General features: G+C 40.5%; 1 protein-coding gene across 2 annotated transcripts in view; it reads right to left on the bottom strand.

Annotated features, from left to right (window-relative positions):
• cdin1 (CDAN1 interacting nuclease 1) overlaps nucleotides 1-21,867 on the bottom strand; it is a 52,848-nt gene extending 30,981 nt beyond the window's left edge. Inside the window, exons 1-6 of one of the 2 annotated variants that reach the window (XM_034115001.1) lie at nucleotides 21,773-21,867; nucleotides 21,356-21,490; nucleotides 11,870-11,915; nucleotides 10,820-10,884; nucleotides 9,923-9,983; nucleotides 6,768-6,840 (exon numbers count right to left, since the gene is read on the bottom strand). In XM_034115001.1, coding sequence (XP_033970892.1) covers nucleotides 6,768-6,840; nucleotides 9,923-9,983; nucleotides 10,820-10,884; nucleotides 11,870-11,915; nucleotides 21,356-21,456 — 346 coding nt within the window. In that variant the 5' untranslated portion in view covers nucleotides 21,457-21,490; nucleotides 21,773-21,867. The remainder of the gene's footprint in view (nucleotides 1-6,767; nucleotides 6,841-9,922; nucleotides 9,984-10,819; nucleotides 10,885-11,869; nucleotides 11,916-21,355; nucleotides 21,491-21,772) is intronic. The other variant, XM_034115081.1, reaches the window with a different exon arrangement.
• Nucleotides 21,868-23,929: the final 2,062 nt, after the last annotated feature.

Genomic DNA, 23,929 nt, shown 5'->3' with positions numbered 1-23,929 from the left:
CCATTCTAGCTCTACTAACATTATAAATCAGGAGGGAAAGCCTGCTGGATTGATTCGCTGGGACTGCAACAGCAAAAAAAAATTCTTAAATCATTTCTTAAAAAGATTTGGATTAAATGGATTGTATCATTGTGTGACGAAATGGTTGAGGCACGCCATTTTAGTGATACATGGTCCTGACAGACTTGCAGCATTGCAGACACTACAAGGAATGTTTCTATTCACATTTCAGGCATGGATGGTGCCTGTACCAACACTGCACTGATGTCTCCAAGCTCAGCTAATAAACTGCGCACAGCATATACAACTCTGAAAACAAGACAGCTTATTTGAAATGTATAAAAATGGGTTTGAAAAAAAAATGGTGTTGAAAAAAAAGATACAAAATGAAAAATACTTTTTGTAAATGCTGATTGGCTCAATCATTGATTTTAGAGGAATATTAATAAAACAGTCTTTTTAGCCCCGTTTTTGAATTTATTTAATTGGCATTACTCCTTGAGAGAACTATCACAGAGAGGACAAACAGTGCTGTGATCCCATCTACCTTGTGATGAAATAAAGAGGGAGGAGGGTGGGAAAAGAACAAAGCCCATTCAGCACTCCCTCCTCTCTTTCAGTTTCTTCTTCTTCTTTGTCTCCATCTTTCTCTGCCACCTTTTATTTTCCTCTGTTTCAGCCTCTTCCAACCACGGTACTCCCCCAGCCCACCCCATAACCTCACACTCCCTCTTAGAGCTGCAAGGCACAGGGCTGTGCTTTATTTCTTTGCTCATTTTTCTCAGAGATTGGTACCTTCACACGCAGATCCATATCATGCTCCCGTTCAGTGCGGGCGGCGGTGAGGAAAGAGGGTTATATTTTCCCCTTGAGTTAGGACACCTCATGACAAATGATAATGGATAATCAATAAAGCGGGAAATATGAGGCAGCAAACTTTATGAAGCCAGGAGACATATTACTCCCCAACAACACTGGTTTCCCTTAACAAAGTCACTACTCGACTGTGCCTAATAATCTGAAGGAAAATCAAAGGACCTGCAACCACATCAGCAATATTGGCAACTTATTCCACTTTAATGGCATTTTGATTGATTTTTTCCCTCTTCCTAATGGTCGCTTTATAGATTTGACGCTGCTTCTGCAAAACAGTAGTGTGTAATAAACCTCCCTGAAGGCAAACGGCAGCCATTAAAGCTCTTGTCTTACTAGCTCTCATAATTGGGGGTTTGACCACCACCACATTTCGGTCTCTCACACAAACACACACTTTGAGGTCTGGCTTCCTTTCTCTCTCTCCTTGTCTCTCCTGCCCTTTGATATTTGTTGGTAGATGGCCATAATAAGTGATAGGATCCCTTCCTCCTGCTCTTTCTGAGCGATGGGGTTAAAAATAGCCATAAAGAGGTGACCTTGGCGCTGACATTGTGGAATTTCAGCCAAGCATTGACCTGATGAAAATGGAAGGCCAGGCTGCTAATAAATCAGGATGCTTTTAAAATGAGTTTACCCTAATGCCCATTCATCACAGGCTGTAATGCCATTTGCAGGCCCAGGATTCGCTGCCGTGCACAAACACAGCAGTAAATAACAACAGGGCCCTTGCATCCCCTCGCATCGTTGCAGCCTCCAACATCAGCATACATTTATTAAAGCCGCCCCCGCCTTGCACGGCAGCACTCCTCTATGACACCCTGAGCTCCTCTCTGCCACACACACACACACACACGCGCCGTGCTCTTTAAATACACACACTCAAGGCACACAGTCGCACACATAAAACACATGCAGGGAAATAAAAAGCATAATCTGAAGAACACCAGACACAGAGAACAAAGCCCTGCAGCGCGACTTTGCACCTTGTAAACACTCGCCAAATTTACAGTAATTGTCCCATGCTGGTATAAATTCTGACTAGGCACCATATCACACCGTCAACATCTGAACCGAAAAGAACAGAGAGCAGGAGAATAATAGATCTGAAAGCGCTACGCCTCCATTGGGATTCGCTAAAGAAAACAACCAGTGTAAACAAATCACAGGCTGTTTCATATGCAACTCCAGAACAAGATAAACTATAGGTAACAGCAACATAACCATGGCTTGATTTCTTATTGCGTACTTGTGTCATTTGTAGCTACTCTTCCTTTCTCAGCGAGGGTGAAAAAGTCATTATCTCAAACACAACAAAATGTTGCGAAACCTCATTAGATAGCAACATTTGTTGCGGGAGGACCGTAATAAACAATAACGGATGACGATTCTTATTGCCCCTGACACTGATGAGCTCCTCTGCAAGTTTGTTTATTAATTAAAACACCCACTCTTTTCCACGGGTGGGGGGGCACTTATCCATTTCCTCTAGAAACACAGCCCCCCCCCCCCACCATACTCCCCATGCACAAGCCATTGAGCTGTGGAGGGGCACTCGTTCATCAAACTTCATGGAGCAAGGGAGAGACAGGTCCTGATAATGTGCGCCACTAAAGCTGATTTTCCATGATGAATCTCGGAGCATATAAATTGGCTAATATCTGAAAACATTTACAGATACTAGAGGAATTGACTACTTGTGGGACATGATGGATGAGGCCCTGCGACGCTGGCCGACAGCTCTGCAAATCTCTGCGGCTGCCTAAAGCCCTCATTTGATTTTCCAATTTACTCCTTTTAAATTTATCCTCCCGTATTGAAAAAAAAAACAGAAGATGGGAAAGGGAGACGGCGAAAGAGAGAGTGGGAGATGAGAGGAAGGGGGGGGGGGGGGGGGGGGGGGGGGAATGTGTTTTCTTTTTAAGTATCTGTGGTGGTGTGTAGGTGCTGGTTGATGATACGCGGTGGTATCTCTGTGCAGGAGGAGCCCAGTCCCTGAAGAGGTTACTGGGGCAGAACTGATCTGCTTCCACCTGATTCTCCCTGATAGCGGTGAGATGAGACTCTACATTTCGGTGTGTGTGTGTGTGTGTGCGTGTGTGTGGCAGTAGTAATAGTATATCTGGGGAGGCTCTGCTATGGAGAGAGGCTTCCTGGGTCAGGCCATTAGACTGTGGCAGAGTCTGACTGGAGCTTCTCTGCTGAAAAGGAGTAATTAGTATACTTGTCAAGTGAAGTGCCACGCTGCTGCTTACCTCCCTTGCACCCAATCCCTGCATGCATACACACACACACACACACAGAAACACTCATCCTGCCTTTACCTCCTTACTCCCTCCCTTCTTGCTAATGAAGTGCCCTTACTCTCATTATTTGAAAAAAAGGCTGCATATACACAACAGCTCTACCACAGTTAAGGGGTGAGGGAGAGAAGTGAGGAGCACTTGAAGACAAGAGCGGAGCAACCATAACAATCATAGTGGATACCAAAGTTGAGATTTGACTGGATAGAACATAATACAATATTCAGTTATCAACACGTCTGATCTGCAAAACACTGAAGCTATTACAAATTCTGTCAAGGAACCAAAGGATCATAGTAGACACTAACATTCTCACAGTGTTAACATCAAACGCAGGACATTTATAACCTTGCGTACAAGGCTTCGGTAAAGGAATGTGACAATAAATCTTAAAGGCGGTCGAATCACATAGTTACAAAACATGGAGCAGCAATCTAATCTGGAGCTGGGCCTTGGGAAAATGGAAAAGGTCAAATAGCTAGCAAAATTGCCTCCTCAAAAAAAGTATGTCTAAATCTAGAGGCACATCAACTCCTGTCAGTGGAGGGATAGAGAGAAAGATGAAGAGATAGCAGGAGATGGAAAAGAAGAGCAGGAGCTCCCCCAACGTGAGGATATACGAGGTAGTATCTACTAACAATTACAATACAAGAGTTTACAATTTAATCCTATCATTTACAGAATGTATCAGTGGGTTGAGACACTTTCTGTGTGCACGTGTAATCCATTTGATGTCATCTGAAAGGCATTTAAAGACATTTTAGATATATTTTCTGTCAACATGAACATTTTAAATAGTTCCAAAATATATGATATTGTTAAATTAGAGTTAGTATATCAGTTATGTCGTTGTGGTCATAAAATGTGTTGCATTTCTATCATATCAATTCAGTTGCAAGGAATCAATTTATAGTATTTTCTTTCGTACAGATTTTTAAAATATATTTGAAAAGAGGGTTTTGGGTAAGTTCAGTTGAATCTAATGTAATTGTATTGCCACTATTAGGGCTGTGCGATTATGGCAAAAATCCTAATCACGATTATTTTGGTCAATAATTGATATCACGATTATTAATTGCGATTAAAATACGATTAATTGCACAGCCCTAGCCACTATACATATAAACTATGGTACATATTTTCGATTTAAAAGACATTTATACATACAATACAATAATTCATTTGAACACATCACAATGAAAGAAATTAAAATTAAAATTAAACTGTAATGCAAACATATATTTAGCTGCCTTAGTTATGTTTCTGTTTTATTGTCATCAAATTCAATAAGTTCCTAAAGTTAACTTGTCATATCCATGTGCCCCATTCAGGACATTAATCCGTTGCCAACAACCCTGAGAGGAATTCTGGCCTCCTCATCAAAGCTGTCTCACTTGGTTTAGAATAATGTATTTTTTCCTAAAAATTGCAGCTCTTAGTGACCTTAAAATAGTGGATATAAACTGTGCAAAAGTCCACACGTGACCTTTCCTCCCCTACTGCCCAGTCTGTTTTCACGAGACAAGGAGCATTATGGATGTTGATATCATATTCAATACGTGATAAAACTGCTTTGAATGTATTGATTTATTTACAAGCACCACCAGATAGTCTTTCATTCTGCTAGACTGATGCTCTCTACAATATTTCTGCTGCAAGGAGAGAGGGGGGGGGGGATGCAGCTTGTTGGTGGCGGCGTCATGTTAAGGTGTGGTGGTGGTGTGTGAAGGGAGGGGAGTCAACAACAAGCAAAGCAAAACAAAACAAGGAAAGGAGAGAAAACAATTGAAAACTCTGTATTGATCCAGCACTAGTGATTGTACATATATTCCACAGTCCCAAAGGCCCCATTCCTGTGTCTCTTGAATGCAAAGGGACAGAGAAGGGGAATACAAAAAACGATGGTGCTAGGCAAAGGCAAGCCACTCACCCAGTTGGGGGTAATGTCCCTTATATAGAAGTCTATTGATCTTTGCAATGTGCCTGCTGGCCCTCCCTCTGGAGTCAACAAAAACAACACAAATACACACACACACACAGGCACACTGGAGTGCAGTCTGGGGCTGGAGGGGGGCATGACGGATATACCTGACAATAGCACAGGACCAACCTGTGAGCTAATTGCCAGGAAAGACAATTATCCTTGCGTTGTTTAATAATGGAAACACATTACTGGAGTCTAATATACACAGAGGGAGATAGGACGATTTGACCGCACAACCCATGTGGACAGCAATTAATTTGCAAAGGCCAAGCAGGTCATTAGGAGATTGCAGAGGAGAAAACAAGTCACCCTGAAAGCAACCGACTTCACAGCTGGCAAAAGTGAAAAAAGGTACAGTATAATGACGTCAACATTTGAAAGGTTTTATATAAACAGCAGGTAGGATTTTACCAGATTAAAGTAGATGTTAATCGGATCTAAATCACTTTTCTTTCACAGCGTGCCGGCTTAGTTATGCTGATTTAGATCGATGATTATCTTGTAAAAGCCATCTAGCTTCTCTGACATCACTGTACAAGAAGAAGAAGAAGAGCCACAACCATGACATTACTCTCAAGCCTGCAAACGCTGTAATAGTCCATGGTTACAACACTGTTTTGAAATTAAACAACGATCATCCGGGAAGTTTTGTCTGCTACAAATCTATTGTGAGCAATAATAAAGCCTGTTTTCACTGTATGGAGATGGAGGGATGCAGTGTGCTATTATCTGAGACCGAGTGCTTCTCCTGGATGAATGCCCTGTTCTACAAGCAGCTCAGACTAGTATTTTGACAGGCAGTGGATAACGGTGGGTCCAAAGCAATCACATCTCTGACTTTGACAAATGGCTGTGCTGTGGCGAAGTTGAAAATAACACACATTCACTTTAATCTCTTTCTTGATTAAATTGAAATCACGTCTTTTTGACATCATGCGATTCACTCTCAAAGCACTGGCTATCGCACACAATCTATTGAAATGTTATGGAATCATATTTGCATGTGATATTAGATTTTTTTTAAGTGTTACTGCAAATGTTTCCAGTATTTCTGCCAAAAAACGATTACACAAGATATAACACAACTCTACACACTAACAGGAATGTACACAGACAAATATTTGCATCTGGAGTTTTGTTTTCTCGCAGAGTGTTCATCAGCGCTACCTGGAGATGGTTTGCTTTTCCTGCCACATTTTCCTTAACTTAATTTCCTCAGAGGACCCCAGTAGAGATGGAGAAAGAGAAGGAGGTGAAGGAGGAAGAGAAGGTAGGGGGAGATGGATGCATTGGGGGATGAAGGAGGGTGAGGAAAGAAATCAGGGGTGTTATAAATAACACTGATGAGGTGAGCTAGAATTGATCCACACTGCAGTTGAGAGGTGGGTGGTCCTTCCAGTGCTTAATTGCCAGTCATGTGCCCTGGGATGCAGCTAGCACTAAATGTGGTCTGTCTCTCATTAGGCTTGGACAGGCTGAAAATACAGCAGCAAGAACGGGATTTGGGACTCAAACAGAAAGGGATTCAAAAGACAAAGTGCTACAATTAAGACTGATGGGGGGGATGATAGAAAGGATGGAGTGGGAAATGGAAAAGTGTTACTCACGCACTCCACCCTCGAGGCCCTGAAGGAACCTGTCCAGGATGATACGAGCCATGAGTGCCGGAGACAGATCCACCTTTACATAGATTGAACAACAAAAAGAGAGAATTTGCCTTAATGAAAAACCAGGCTATGCAGAGTTAATGCTACTTCAAAACAGGGGTATAGTGGAAATAGTATTCCTCTCTTGAGAATTACTCCATTTACAAACCTTCAGACTAAATCCCACATATCCATTTGGAAGTGCGAACACATTTCAAAGAACCTAAGAATTACGGCGCTGAAATTACACCGCCGGTCTACTTTCGGCTGATGTCACATGGATAATAATGATTGTAATGGCTTTAAATGATATTATTGGGTTTTCAAACCTTGACCTAACTTTCAACAATCTCTGTGCAAATTGGTCTTTGAAAGCGTTGCTGTGCAATAACCTTTCCCACAGGAACAAGAGCTCGCCAATTACGCAGCCAAGCTACCAAGCTGAATTGCCTTCGCCTCTGTCAAACGGACAAACGTAGTCTCTCATCTGGAATGAAAAAGCTGCACACACTTTGCCCGAGACAGAGACTATGCAGAGCTTTAATCATAGGATGATCACCAAGGAAAAACTTCAGACACCAACAGGACACACCGGAGGGACTGTGGGAATGCAGCCCTTAATGGGAAGAATAGAACCTGTGGCTGCAGCGCTCTTTGAACACAAAGACACCTTGAGAGGTGTTGAGAGGTGTGCAGTGTTTTTAGTTTGAGTGCAGGGAGATGCCCTGACAGGTAAGGGAGTACTAATGGCTGATACTGAAGGTGTATACTTGACTTCATTCTTATGCCTTCCCGGTCATTATAAACAATATTACCAGGAAATTGTTCAAATGGTACTGGAATGAGAAAACAAAAGCTAGCATTTATTTTATTATTCAGTTCAATCAACAGGCACCCCTCACTAAATGCTCCAAATCGTCAGAGTGAGGTATTAGCTTTAAAAGGTAAACCAAGCATATGGAGCTAATTCCTTTTTCTAAGCATTGCTTTTTATCTGCTAAACATTAAAAAGACACATTAAGTCATTTATTGCTAAATTGCACAACCTCTTCAGCATTGAGAGAATTAAAACATTGCTTGAAGACAAGACATTTCTAGCCAGCTTGTTATGAAACACAGCTAGAGATCATTTTTTCTCTTGTTAGCATAATTGGGGACCAGAAGTGAATTTGCCCTCAGCCTGTAGTAAGAATGGTGCGTTTCATCTTTTCTCTGATGCTTGTTGGTAACGCTGGGAGCAGAGAGGCTTCTGTCTAAAAACAATGTCTTTTTACCCGCAGAAGTATTTGTTAACGTCTCCATAATATTGCACTAAAAAGGCCAAACATGTCGGTAATAATTAAGGAGTGAGCACAGAGTTTATATCTTCATTAAGACCTCTGTTAGCGTTTTAAACTTAGCTTTTAGCTTGAAGCTACAAAAGCTCTCTTTCCTCTCCCCAACCTTTTCTAATTCCCTCTCCCTTTTGTCTCTGCTCTCAATTCTTTCCTCTTTGTGTGTAATAGTTTGCTCTCTATACACATTTTTGGATAATGAGCATCAGATTCCTGGTAACCTGCATCAGGGCTGACACATGAAAAATGGCAACATTACCATCGCTGGCCCAGACTGAATAAGGACCACCTGATTAGTTCAGGTACTTGCATCTCCCTAATTTTCATATTAATCATGAGTCTCCATTCTCAAGTCAGGGCGCAGCACTTCATGGGTTTAACATGTGACTAAGACTCACCAAACCTTTATTTCCTGCAGATAACAATTATTGTTTAGTTAAACTCCACTTTTATTAGCCCCGTAGGCTAATGGCTGTCACGTAGAGAACAGTTGTGTAACTGCACTGTTCTAAACCCCTTATGTTTAAGTAACCTTTACATAAAACTTCATATACAGCTTGCAAAAACACAGCAAATGTCGGGCTTAGAACCCTCATTTATGGAAGACTTCTCGGGCAAAAAAGAAAAGAAATCCATGAATAGTTTTCATCATTGTTAATCATTTCCCTCTGTTGGAGATATATTGTCTCATAAAGGGATGAAACTACATCAATTAGCGGTCTGGGAGACCATGAGTGCTTGGTTTAAATGTTAAGTAGCATATTAAAATGACAGTTAAATGGTTCATAGACAGTTATCTCTGAGCTGAATTTAATCCTTTGGAGAAAAAAAAAATCATGTGTCAATTAAATGGAGAATGAATAATGGCAGTTAGCTTTGAGGTGCCGCTGATGCATGTGAACTACTTTGATTTTATATTAAGAAACCCTCAAATCCAGTTGCCTGGTGTATTCACCAATACAGATTAAAATGTGAATTTAAATGTTTTAAAAGCTTACACAGTCTACATTCAGTTCTAAATATCACAATATCAAAATTGCCAGACTAACAATGGGATGAAATGACAAAATGAGAAAGAAATCAGTATCTGAATAATCTAAAACATATTGCATAAATAATCATTCAGCAACATAAGCTGCTTTTTCCATATTTTGTTCACAGAAGAGAAACTGTAAATTATTTAGTATTACAACAATAATTTACTTATTAGGTCCAAATGTGAGAAACACTAGGGGTAACTGATGGATTAGTTTGCACTAGAGTAAAAATGCAGAAACTTGATCATGTGAATAATTGAAGTGTTGTTTTATAAAAAGCACACAAAAATCACACCACTATTTGATTATTGTACCAAGTTCACATGAAATTATACGTATGAATAACATTTTCTGCATCAACCAGAGAACCAATCCTACCCTGACCTTTCTAAAGCAAACAGGTGGTGAGGTGATGAAGAGAAGAATTAACCAATGACCCGGCCCTCACCTGTCCGCAGTTTGCGGCAACTCTGCCTGAAGTGCAATTTGGAAAATTACATAATAAAACACAACAAGTATTTTCACATCTGCTTAATGGAGGTGAGGGCAAATTACATTAAATAATTGATAATGGTGCGGACCAATTTACCAATTTTGATAATGACTAACAGACTACTGAGAAAATCTCAAACTGCAGCCAATTTCTATCTATCCATTTAAAGGAAAAAGTAGGCATCAATTGAGGATTTTCCTTTTGAAGATAAGAAAAGAGAGACAGAGAACAAACTAAAGGTTAGGCCATTACCTCATTGGCCAACTCCAGCAGTACGGGGGCAGTGGGATGTGCCTTGGCTTCACTCAGATACCTTCATTATAACAAAGAACAACAACAGCAGTGAAAAAAAACATGGCCCACAAAGGCAGACAGAAGGGTAGAGGGGACTAGACCAGGCTAGCCAAGACATGCTAATGTCCCTGATGACTCTGCCCTAGGTGGCATATGGCAGGCTCAGTGCGGTTAAAACAGCACTGCTTGAAGGGCTTCAAATTTCCTTGAAGCCAGATGATGGTGATAGTTAGTTAACCCCTGCCGCCCAAAAAGCCTTTTTTCCCTCGCCAGCTAAAACAGCAGCTCCCCTCTGATCCTACCCAGATCATGTCTGAGGTTTGTTGTTTTAAGTGGATTAGAAGTGCATTATCCAGTCTTGTTTACCCCAGGACAATGGCCTAATATGCTAGATAAAGGCTAATTGCAATATGCAAAGAGGTTTTCCCCCTACAGCCTGTTTTTCTTTTCTTTTTTCTTTGAATTTGTCCGTATTCATTGAATTACAGATAATCATCCCGTCATAACCCTGAGTAAGGCAAATGTCTAAAGCCCGGTTATTTATTTATTTTTCTGCTTTCACTTTGACATGCAGAACAGAGCTTAGCAGGTGCAAGTGGAGGTCTGGAATGAATCCTGAGGGTGGTGATTTGTTTGGGGAAGATTATATCTGTCACGGTGGCCCACCTACTCTCTGACTTTAGCGAGTCCATTCCTCTGTCACAGAACAGGGAAGACAAAGAGAGCACACAAGAGTGGGAGACAGATACAACAAAAAAGAAGTGAAAGATAAAAATAGGGATAGAGATGTGAGGAAGATAAACAGAGAGGGCTTGACAGAAGAAATAAGTAATACAATACAAAGAAATACAGTACCTTTGGTAGTGGCTTTCAATAGCATCTGGTGCATGGTGTCTTGAGATTGTTCTTTTGATTCGTTTCTATCATAAAGAAAATACTGGTTATTATTCAAAAATAAATAATAATATTAATAATAGTTATTTCCATACATTCATTATTCATTCTTTATTTCAAGGGAGGCAGTGTGTTATTTTTCCTATTCCACCTGAATAACATGCAGACCTGTTCAGCCTAGGTTCCTCCCTTCATGCTCTGTTGTATATGAACAAGCGTAATAGATCTTAGGTCAAAGTAATTTAATTTCAATAAGTTTGCTAGGGGTCAAAGTGTGCGAAGGAAAGCTTGTTCAAACCCCCATCCCCCCGCTACCCCCCTCACTCAAACCTTGTATTCATTTCCCCTTTTTCGATCAAACAATGACCTTATTTCAGATTCCACACCCTGACATTTCCCTGCAATTCAATTGCCATCTTCGGCGAGAAGGAGGAGGACAGGGGATAAAAAAAAAGGAAGACCACTGGTTAAAAAACAACTTATTTAAAAACTACTACACAGAGAAAATGTAATTCCACAGAGACGGGCAGTGTGACTGACACCTGTCAGGCGGATGATAAATGACTCCATTTTCTGCCTGTGCTGCCTTCTGCCACTGGCGGCAGTGGCCATTTATCATCATCTGCTGTCAGCCGTGGAAAGCAGCAGTGACAGTGCGAGTCAGCAAACATTTAGCACACGCAGCCGCACTACACGGGGAAATTATTATTGTCAGAATAATAATGGTTTAGCATAATTTATTACAGGTCCACCAAATAAGCAGGGGCTAGATGTTATTAGACAGATGGATGGGAAGGCTTGGCAGACATCCACTGAGGCTCAGGCAGGCAAGAGCCCTCAACGTGAACGTGAGGAGGAGAGGGTGGAGGGAACAAACGGGGGTATGGCGGGGGGGGGGGGGCCTTCTCCAAACCAATCAGAGAGCTGGCAGTTCAATTACAAAGAAATAAAGGGACATTCATCATTCAATTAGGCACCTGTCAGGGCTCACAAAGGAAGAAAACTTCTAACCTGGTACTCCAGGGAGAAGATGCTCAGAAGAGTGGACTGCGAGTGACTGGAACAAATAAAAGAAGGACAAAGTTAATTACCAGAGTGCATTGCACAGAGACAAAGGGAGAGGGGGAGCTTCAAAGCTGGGGCCAGCTGCCCTGTAATCTAAAAGAACATGAAAACAAGTGTGGCAAAGTTGTTCCAGATGAACACCTCTGACAAAGGATTCCTGCCACGATGGCGTAGGGGTGGAAGACAGGGGGAGGTTATGCGTGGTATGAGAGATGAGAAAAATATACCCTGTTATTTTTCCCTTTCACTCATTCATACATACCATCTTCTTCCATCCCTTTTATCTACAGTAAGAGTGCTGGAAAATAAATTGTTCAACATTGAAGTGCAGTTATTGCACTCATAAAGAACATACCCAAACCAAACATAACAATGTTGAAGCAAACGTAATGACATTCATGCAGATAAAGGACAGGATTTGCTGAGAGAAACCCAGCATTCACTGGCAATAACACTCAGTGGTTTGGTAGATGTCTCTTTGCAAAAGGAGTTGACCACTGTGAGATTGTGTATCTATTTGTGTGATTGGTGTAGCAATGCACAGATAGGAGAAAGTTTTCTTGCTTCACTGTCAGAGCTGGCATATGGGCCTCTCTGGAGCCGTCCCACTGCAACTGATGGGCTTTGAAAATGGAAACTTTCACTGCAGGAAGCTTGGACTCCCAGGAGTCAGTGGATTATATGGGATGCCATAAGTTACATTCATCTCCAGCTCTAGTCAATGTCAAACACCTGGCAGAGAGAGAAACCTGGAAAACAGGCAGCTCCAACAGGGACTCACGGCCCCTTCAATACTCCTCTCCCACCCCCACAGGCTCCTTTGGGTTGGGGATATTTAAAGTGGTGACAGATATTATTCTAATTGGATGATACATACCTCCACGTGCATATCAATGGGAAGAACACATGAACGCAGCACACACACACACGGACATACACAAACTGCTATGTGATGGTCTCCAGTGGTTTCCATATACTGCTCTCAGTACACTTGATTGTAAAATTTAATGGACTTTTGGTTACAAGTCACCTGAGAGTGGTATGTAAATACTGAGGAGAGGCTGAAGCTTCCTTTCTGCATTAAACTATTGAGTCCACATAGGCCTTCAACATCAATCACTATAAACCATGAAATAACCATGTGACATGTAAACAAAGCCAAAGGAATCTCGAACATTGATTTCTGTCTGGAGTCTCCGTCTGCGGCCATTTTTAATAAAAGCATTTTAACCACAGGAATAGTTTAGCCGTTTATAATGGCTTACCCCACCAAACACGTCATATTGGGTTCTTAAGATGCCAGTTTTTAAGTTGTACTGCCCGGAGAACAGCTAATTTGTGACTATTCAAACTCTCTGGGGCTCGACCCATCACAGATGAGTCTTGTCAACCACAAAGTTACAGTTACAATATGTGAATGAAAAACAGTTTGAAGTGAAGGAGAAGAAGGGGAAACTCTCAGAAAACACTGCTAACCTCAGCATTAATGTACAATGATGCTCGGGGATGAAGGGGCCACTGCAATTAAGTGGGCCATTAAATGGTCAACTGTCAACATGTGGACACTTAAGGGAAGAAAAAGAAATTCTTCCACACTTCAACCGTGCACCTGAGCATTTCAACAACATTACGGCCTTATTGTTGGCATGGGACCATCACGATCCCCCTGTTGGAACAGACATCTGTTAGGTTTTAAATGGATTACTCTCTATAATGAGCATGATTACAGCCTAATTGCTAAATCTATACCCTGTTAACTTTAAAAGGGACATAAACTGCTCTAAATATCTGGGAAAACATATCCATTTCAAAAACACAAAGAACTTTGGGGACTTTGGTTTTTTCTGCTTCACCTATAGCAGTTGTTGCTGACATGGAAAATGGATAAAAGCTTCACAAATGCTGAAACTAACTTGAGTGTTGAAACAAGACCAAGTATTGTACGATTTCGAAAGAAAAAGAGAGCGATGTAAAAGAGATGAGGGCAGACACCTGGATCCAAACCAAGACGATCTGCATTTTATAGAGTCTGTCATATTTTACACTGTGCACATATTGTATAGTGCCCTTTTTCCATTTAACAGACATGAATAGTAAGTTATTGCAGACTTTGCATGAATGTATATCCAATCTGTGCTCTCCTGGGCACAGTAGGCTCTATTCATGCTAACATATAGTGCTAAGTGAAGTCTTACAATGGGGATCTGATCTGCCTGCTGCACAGTAGCACTGTTATACACTACCTTACCTCATAATACAAGATTCTGAGAGACATGGTCTGAAACAAAACTATTCTATAAATATTCCAAAACCTGATTTATTTCTCACTGCCTTTTTTTGTTTTAAACAAAGCATTTTATTCGTATGTATGCACATTATGAGCACAGAAGAATGATTATTGCATTTTATGCTTTTTAATGCTGTGATACAACATCAAAATAAAGTAGTATTTCTTTTGCATGTCAAAACATTATTGTTAAATTACAGAACTTTCTTCTAGGGTTAATCCCAAAATCCCCCCCTGGCTGTGACAACTTTGGAATCCTAAATTGTAACATCTGCACATTGACAAATCTTAGTGTTTTTATAATAACTAATTCATCAATCTATACCATACTTTTTCAATTAGATAGATGTTTGACTGTTTGATTTTAAAACAGTGTGTAATTATTTAAATGTATTAAAAAGGGAAAAGGAACATTTTCAAACCACTACAAAATACACTACAAAAAGAGTCTATGGCACTTGCAGCACATCTGAACACTGACCTTTATGAGAGAAGAAAACATAAAAATCCCTCCCTCTTGGATATAATTTAGAACATGGGGAAACAGAAGGTTGGGAGACAGAAGAGTGGTTAGGGAATCATTCACTCTCAACCTAATTACCCTTCCTTACAACATAAGACAGAGCATTAATATGCACTGGCACCCAAAATAGTAAAGCAGCAGATTAAATTAAAAACAATTAGGGACTTTCACTTTGTCACTGAGCTGGTATGCTTGTCTGGTCAGTGCTTTAGGCTCTATTAAGTTAGGCTATCCACTGGTTATGAATCTGACAAATTCATATTTGAGTGTTGAATTGCCTTGACTCCTCATGCGTTCAAAGTGTATCAGTGTCTTAAGCTTACATGAAAAGAAACAGTTGCGAAAAGCCTAGAAATTCCCATCAACCTAATTAATAGGAGATGAGGGAATTCAAGCTATCCATTATATTCAGAATCTTCCTATTTACAAATAATTAATTATAAACAATAGCTGTAATTTAGGTAATGAAAGCCACCTGGCTAATGGCATTGGTATCATATGCTGCGACAGTATTTAGCATTTGGTGGATCTGCATGCAGTGAGTGTTGCATGGTGAGACTCTTCAGGGCATGGAGCTGGCTAATTAAGGCTAGCACATATTTTTCCTAATGGACGATGAAGCTGCTTTTTTTTAAAGAGAATGACATGGATAAAATGATTCACTCTTAGAAATTGTATGGAAATATTGCGCAGTTTTAATACCTTGTTGTTATATAAACACCTTATAAATTACTTTATTAGCTAATGCTTCCCTAGCAAAGTTAGGATTTATATCTCACCTAGATCTCATTTCATCAATGCGGGATTGCTGACAATAATATATTACGCATTTATTTTCCTATAGATCAATATTTTATAAAGTGAAAAACAGCTGAATGTGGGTAAAACACTCTGGATATGCAAATGCTGCTAATTACACATGCTGATATGCAAAATGCTAACATCTGTTTCTCCATCATCAGCAGCAAAACAAATGTGTACCAAAAAAATCTTTACGCGTTAATGTATAAATGCGATATATTTTGACAAGAGATAGAAACAAACACAAATCTCAGTGTGTCACACAGCTTCGTACAAATACTTGCACAATGAGCGCACGTGTTTGCAGTTCAAATTAGTGTTACTTTTACCCCGGTGCAAAACAACTGTAAAGCCTTCTTCCTATTACAGAAAACACATTAACAATCATGTATAGTATTTACTGTAATTGCAGTTATATTGTTATATTTTCTTGTTAGTAATCAACAGATCCACTATATTCTTAAGTTTTTTTCTTTAAAGGAAGAAAAATGCCTTGAAAGCCTGAGTACATTCCACTACATTTACTTATATTGCCCCCCCTCCCAGCTCTCTCTGCAGAATACAGACTTACAAGCCCGAGGGGGACTATGGACAGAAATGGCTCCAGTAGAAGCACAACAGGACATCACCCCGTCTACAATTGTCCTAATAGACGAAAAAATATGACCCCTACAGAGGCCTATTCACTTTATTACAATCTTTAACATTTCTGTCTGCTGAGGTGCACGTAGATGTCAGAACTGTTAAATAATGGTGGCAAAAAGAGCAAGAAATATCCCACAATCACATCCCTAATTGTGATTCCTCCTGAAGGCTGGGGATCTTCGTGGCTCTGTGTGTGACAAAACATGTTATAACTATTATGATGCGTTGCCTTTGCTATCGTGTAATTATTGTCATCGCTGCTTCTGCAAATTCTCGTAGAACTTGAAAATGAGGTCCATGTTATCCGTCAAGTGGCGAGCGTCCACTGGTCTGGCAAAGAAACACATTATACTGACCAATTGCCTACTCCCCCAAGCGTGGCTGGGGAACTTGTACCATTCTGGGCAATTTGTTTCATTCTTCTTTTGCAATTGAACCTAGTATGCAAAGAGAACCTGAGGCAAGAGACTGGCTGCCCAGCTGAACTGTGCTGCTCTATGCTGTAGGTTTTCCTCGGAGTGTATCTGGCTCTGGGGGTTGAGGGACGACACTGTTTCTACCGCTATGTACAGTGATTTGTTGGTATTACTGACCATAGCTGATATTTCTGAGTTGATAATTGGCCTCTATATATTAAGACCTTATTTCATATAGTATTTTTAGCCCAATGAGCCGAAAAGGCGTGTGCTTGGACGATGTCTTGAAGATATGAAGAGGAAGTAGTCCTTCCTTTGCTTCCTAATCAAGTAATTGACTCCATCTTTTATTCATGAACTCCTTAGCTTGGCATGAAGTTGTAAACTCAGCACAACTTCTCTTCTTTCTCCATCCCTCCTCTCTGCTTACACTTCATTCATCCCTTCACCCTTCCGAAGCTCATCTAACCACATAAAGCTGTGGAATTAGTTTGCCAGCCTCTCAGCTTTCAAGGGTTGTACCCCAAAGCCACAACTGCCAGTTTGTGTTTTGTTCAATATGGCGGACCAGAAGTGTGAGGCCGTGCACCGGGGGCCGCCTCAGCTGCCCCCACAGGCTCTGCACTAGATCAGTCTCTGGGTAATGTCATTGCCACTTCCAGGCTACAAAAAAGCTCTTGTAGTTTACCTTCATGAGAGCTACAACAGAGCAACTCATTTGATTCCACAGAGACAACAGGGGAGTTCTCAGCTAAATGTAGAAAACACTCCGACTGGGACACTTTAGAAATGCTATATTAATACTTTGGCAGTATGAATATACATCTTTAGATCCCATTTCCCTTATAAAATGACATTCCTCAACCTTAAGTAAAGGTGTTTGAACTGATAATATAAAATGTACAGGTTTTAAATTGGACCAATATAACAATAAAATGGTTGATATAGATATTGTATTTAGATTTAGTTTGAAAAAGGCTAATGTAGTTTCTGAAATGCAAGAAAATTATGTAACTTTATAATTAATTTATATAGCAAAGGAAGTGAAGTACTTAAAGCAGCTAACCAATTTTGCAAAAAAATAGCTGCATTGATTTTGCAAGAGAGCCTAAAAAACAATGATGATCCGTCAGGTATTTCGTTTAGTTATATGAAAAAAACCATTATATATTTATATATATATAAAAAGAGCTTGCCAGTTTAATGCATCGTGCCTGTTATCAAATCCTTAGCTTTAGTCGGCATGTAAATAAAGAAATAAACACTACAGCAACGATAAATAATCAATGAGCAAGTCCCCAAGCTTCGTCCTGAGCCTAGATATTACCATCAAAAACAAAGTGTGTGTTGCCAAGAAATCACCATATCAATGGCACATGCCACAACAACCCTGTCCCGCGTTTTCCTTTCAAAGATCATGCTAGATAAACCCCAAATAACAGAGAAATTAACAAATGCTTGACATTTGCTCAACATCCATTATTCTGACACTTCTTCAGAATTTCAAAAGGCTGAACGCATGCTTAATCAACATTCATATTCCCAGAGCGAGCCCCAGCACCATATTGCAGCCCGCCTCAGTGCTGATGAAAACGGCACATTAGGGCCCGATTCGAAAAACGTTCAGGGACTCCTCACCAGGGAGCTGTGCGAGTGTGTGTGTGTGTGAGAGTAAAAAGAGAGAGAGAGAGAGGCAGTGGCTGTGTTTAGAGGGGAGGGATGCTTCACACTTAACTTTTTAAGCATTTTAAAAATCAGAGGCATCTGCCCCTTTCTGCACACCCTCCCACTTTCATGACTGTGAAAGCCATATGAGGAGTGAGCCGAATGGCATTTTAAAGAGGGGGGTAATCATTACATCCAAATTCATTCATAATACAGCACAGAAGGACACAGAGGACTCTCATTCCCTCCCTCTTTTTCTCGCCCTTCTTACACAGACTCTCTCTGGGGACAAAGGGTGGAAGGACTGGGGTCCCCTCTAGACCCCAAGGGAAGCCAGGCAAGGCCTTAGAGAGCAGCCCATCATTTCCAATTCTAATATGTGGCAAGAGAAGAACCTGATGGGACTGATGTCACATTTTTCCCCAAACCGACCTACGATGAGCCCTCCCACCCCCCCCGCTGCCAAGCCGCAGTCCAGATACTAGGCAGGACACCACGGCTGGGTAAAAAGGAGGGCAAGGAAGAGAGGGCAGGAATGGGGGTTGATATTTGCATGTCCCTCCATTGTGAGTGGGGGTAAAAAGTGACAGCACCGTGTCCAATTCTTTTCCCCCCAGAGCAGCTCGGGCCCGGCAAGAGAGGCCAGGCTGACAGATGACTCCCAACATCTGTGTTATGCAGCCGTTACAGATGAGGGACTCCACATCACAATCTCTCTCTTTCTGTCTGTCTATGGGACACTCCCTCTCTCCTCCCACTACCCATACTCTTAGTACAACAGAAAGACTGACAGACCTTCCGTGGAAATTACCTTGAAATGGCCTTTAACAATCTTTTTGTTCAAAGTTAAAATGTTCCTCCCTTTAAGTCCAAAATTAATGGCAATGATTATGAAATGGTTTTGAACACAATGCAGCATTCAGATGTTTGAGGATCATGGCCATTCATACTACATACTCATCAATGGAAGTTAATGTTGCTTTTTTGTTTGTTTTAATAGACTAATACATATTATTTAATAGCTAATATTATTAGAATTACGAAAATTATTGATAACTAAACAATGTCATTCATAAATGTTGACTGTTGTTATTTAAAAAGTTAACATAAAAATACAATAAATTATATTTGATGTTATAATTAGCACTTAACAAATAATAAGTGTGTCTTCGAGCCCCAGAGGAAACTACTACAGCCTCTTTCATGACGCTGGTAGCCAACACATGAATCTGCACTTCACTCAACATAGCTAGCATCATTTGGAAATCGACCCAGTGCGATGTGAAATTATATGATATTCAGATACCTGTCTTTTTTATCTCTCCGAGCATTATAGTCAGAGAGATAGAGTGCAGGCTTGTCCACAACAAACCCCTAACCCCCCCTCCAACCCTCCTCCTGCCAGCCCCAGCCTGGCCAATATTTACGCAGTGGCAGGGCTCCCACACAGTCCGAGGGGACAGGAGGGGTGTGGGGCGGGGGTGGCTGACTGCCGTGCCTGAGCGCATGCTAAGAGATGATGGATGGCCTAGTCGATATGTTATGTCTTAAGAGCCTGATTTCCTGCCAGTCCAATCACTAACCCTCCAGAGCCCAGCTCAGCTGATTGGACAACCAGAATAATTTTGCAGGCTGTGAAAACACTGCTGCCGTGCCTGTCTGTCAGGCCCAGTGACGAGACTCAGGGATTTGAAAGAGCAGGAGTCTCCCCAAGACTGGTTATGGTGAATGAAATAATAACAATAACCAGCGAGACTAAACAAAAGAGCCAGCTCCTCCGGAAAGAGAGATCGTGCTGAATTATTGGAATGAAAACGCTCCAATGTTTTTCTTTAATTATTGCACCCACCAGTTCCACTTTTTGAAAAACTGGTATTTGGACTGTTTGTTAAAGCCAGTTTGGATAAGAAAACTGAAAGGTGAAAGGAAACTCAAAATAAACATGAGAAGGAGCTCATAGTGGTGGTGCCTAAACATACAGGATATTGAATGAACTTTATACGCATGACATATTCCGTAAAATGCTGACAGTGAGAATAAAGGCAAGATCAAGCTCTGCTGTGTCTCCTTTGGGGATCTGATACCTTCTTCTAGATTGGTGATTAGGGCACAATGGAAGTAGGAAGCTCCAAATACATACGACTTTGTAAGTGACCTCGAAGGGATCAGCCATGGTGTCCTGGTGGCCTTGGGGGATTACACATGTTAGGTTCAATAAAGTGAGGGCCCTCAGTGTCAAGGAGAAAGGCAAACACAACCATTAACCTCTCTCTTCGATTTCTAGAAGTGAAGGCGCTGCATGGCAAAACATCGGCTAATGCTGTGGTGGAAGCCTATAGAGAAACCTGTGTAGAATTAATTAGTGGTCATAAGGGGTGAATTAAATGGGGTTATACATATCTAACAGAAGATTAAAAAAAAGAGACAGAGGAATAAATGATGGTATTATTGGGAGTCGATAGATGTTAAAGTCATCACTCAGTATTTCAATTATTATCCAAACACATTATTTTGGGCAATTTCAGACACTATTCATTGATGTACATTATAGAAAGTATGTTATAAACACAAAACATTTACACATGTGAGGAAGCTCAAAGAGTTCAGCGCAGTGGTGGAATGTAAATTACTCAAGTAATGTATTTAAGTACAAGTTTGAGGTACTTTCACATTATTTGAGTGTTAAAATTATATGCTACATTTTACTTCCACTCCATTACATTTTTAGTGGCAATATTTTTGCTTTTTACTTCACTTCCTTTATCTGACAGCTTCAATAACTTTGAAGAGTCAGATTATTAACTGAAAAAATATATAAATCAACTAATAAATAATAGTTTTATAGGTTAAGCTACCCAGCAGTATATTAAGTGATTAAAATTAACCCCACCCTTTACCAGCTGCAACATTAAAGTGATAAATGCACCAATAATTATAGTCCAATAATATATTATTCTGAAATGGGGCATTCTGCATGATGAGTTATTTAACTTTTGGTATACTTCTTTGTTTTGTGCTTTTACTTGGAGTAGGGGTTAGGAATTCATGCATTTTATTTATAACAGTGTATTGATACACTAGGCCGGGCCACTTACTTTGGAAATCTTTCTTTCAGAATCTTCATACATTGACGGGTGGGTCTCAGCTGATCAGTCCATCTCACAATCTCCTTATATTCAGCTCGGGACAGCTTCATCTTCTTTGATTCGTATGACTTTGACTGTATTTATCTGTAAAAACACATAGTGAGAGTTTGATAACCGGATGCTCCAGTAGCAATCTGATTTAGAAAGGGAAACGACGACAGGTGACTGGCAGCTGTCAAAAACAGCTGTACCTGCACTGCTAACCAAACATAGCTTTATGTTATGACTGGCGCTACACACGAAAAAACAACAACCCTACATAAAACATTTCCTCACATCATCTAAAGACTGCTGGATGCCAATGCATGCAACACATTGTAAAATATGATCTTGGTTCATAAATGTGTGTGTAAAAGGGTTGTTTACCAGCGATTCCAGCAGCCTGTTCACACTTCCCGATAGCAGCTTCCCGCTAGGAAGTTGAAGAGGTGACATTTGTGTGAAGAGCCCTATGATTGGTCGATGCATCTGCGGAGCTGAGTATACCAGCATGTGATTGGTTGGTTGGTAGCAGGTAGGCGGAGTTTTGCTCAAACATGCTGCTGCTGCTCTGTGATTGCTGCTACGAAGCATCACTGGATTCTCCCCAAATGCAAGCAATACAAAGGCAGGTACTTGAAATATTTCGCCATAGTTTCTCCTGCAAACTCGTTGACTGCTTTCCAGTCCCACAGGACAAAATAAAGGGAAATTCATGAAAATGCACCGACGTTGGTGGAATTTTTAGAAAGCGAGTGAAAGTTAAACAATTAGATGAACATAGGTGAGATAAGGGAGCACCTTGTTGAATGATAACATAGTAGGCTACTGTTGAAATATTGACAACAATTTAAGTGTCAATAATTTAAGTTTAGAGCTAGTATTTTTCTGTGTTTGCATAGGCTACAGTTGGTTTTACTGATATGTTCAAAGACAGACACAAAATGGGCAGCCTACAGCCTGCGTTGGGCCTAACTCAACTTCAGTTTATGCTAATTATAATGCTGCCTCTTTTGTAAATATTTAAACAATTGCAAATCCATACAGAAATTGCCTGTTAAAACAAAGAATAATCATTAATTTAATGTTATTGTGTTTCAGCTCCTAAATGCATTTACCATTTCTGATAACAAAATATTTGTTTCAGAATCAGTGTTGTGGTAGGATTTTCTTTAAAAGAAAGTCTGCCAAATTCCACTGCAGGGACACATCATTAATGATTAATGTGTATATATTGTAGGTAGTTATTTGACTGTTTAGAGAATATTGGTCTGGTCTTTTCTTAATTATTTCCTTCATTCTGCAGGAATTTCTGTGGTCCACCCCCAGCTGTGGGTCCCCAGAATCATCAACACCTATCACCTCACCAAGGTAGTGCTTTAAATGCCCCTGGCAGAAATATGTAAATCAGGCCAAGGGTGATGATGTATACTGGAGAGTACTGTAGACATGTTTTTAAACATACAAGAACAATGTTTGATATAAAGGATAACTGTTTGCTTTGCTGATGGTTGTAACATTTGTAATTTCAAAATTGCTGGTATTTTAATGGGAATAGCTATTCAACAAAGGCAAGCTGAAATGTGAAGAAAGATGGTCAATAGTCAATTAATGATTAATTTTGTTTCCTTTTTTCCCTCTGAACCATATGATTGCTTCTGTCTGGAGTGTTGATTTTACCATACTTAGATAGGACTAAAATCTTTAAGACCTAATTTGTCAAATACATCCCTTGAGATCAATATATTTTTACAATGGCATTGTTGTGTAATTAGTCTCTGAACAGTGCTAAACCTCAGTCTACCCTAATAGATTTTCTCTTTAACATTCTCTCTTTGCAGATGAATGCAGAAAAGTCTCAGAGTAATTTATGGTGAGTTTTTAATTTCTCTTAATTTTGTATTCTCAATACAAAAATTATGACAAATTAGCCTTAACATGTGAAAAAATATCAACTTCATTTGGCATCATTGTCCGCTAGCCTGTGACTACATCAAACCTTTCTGTAAGTAAAACATTCTTTGACAACAACATTTGCTGGTCTTCTCCATTGTGAGTGAACAATGCATCGGTGAGCAGAAAGGCTCTATCTGACCTGTGGTGCATCAGAAAATAGAGCTCATTGTTGTTGGGCAGTGTTGTATGATGTCTGAGATGAGCTGAGGTCTCGGGCTGTGTGTTCACCGGCACAGTCCCTGGATCTGAAAGGGCTCAGTGCTCTGTGGTGGCTACAAAAGGGAGCTGTGTAGTGGGATTGGTATGGCCAGATAAGATCAGGGCCTCTGAGGAAGTCTGGTCTGATTGCTACAAAGGGCTGAGGTCAGGGGCAGGAGGAGCAGTTTACTCATCTAAGTATCAGAGGATCAGGGGGTTTGATGGGGAGCCGCGTGTGTAATAGGTATAAAAGGATCAGTGTAATGTGATGGTATAAAAAGATAAAAATCAGAGAAAGGGTTGGAAGGCAGTGTACTGTAATGGCCCCAAAAGCGAAGGGATCAGAGATTTTGTTGTGTGTAGGTGTCTACTTGTGTGTGTTTGTACTCC

The sequence above is a fragment of the Trematomus bernacchii genome, unplaced genomic scaffold (genome assembly GCF_902827165.1).
Source record: "Trematomus bernacchii unplaced genomic scaffold, fTreBer1.1, whole genome shotgun sequence".
Taxonomy (NCBI): Eukaryota; Metazoa; Chordata; class Actinopteri; order Perciformes; family Nototheniidae; genus Trematomus; species Trematomus bernacchii.
This window is presented reverse-complemented; position numbering and strand designations above follow the sequence as displayed.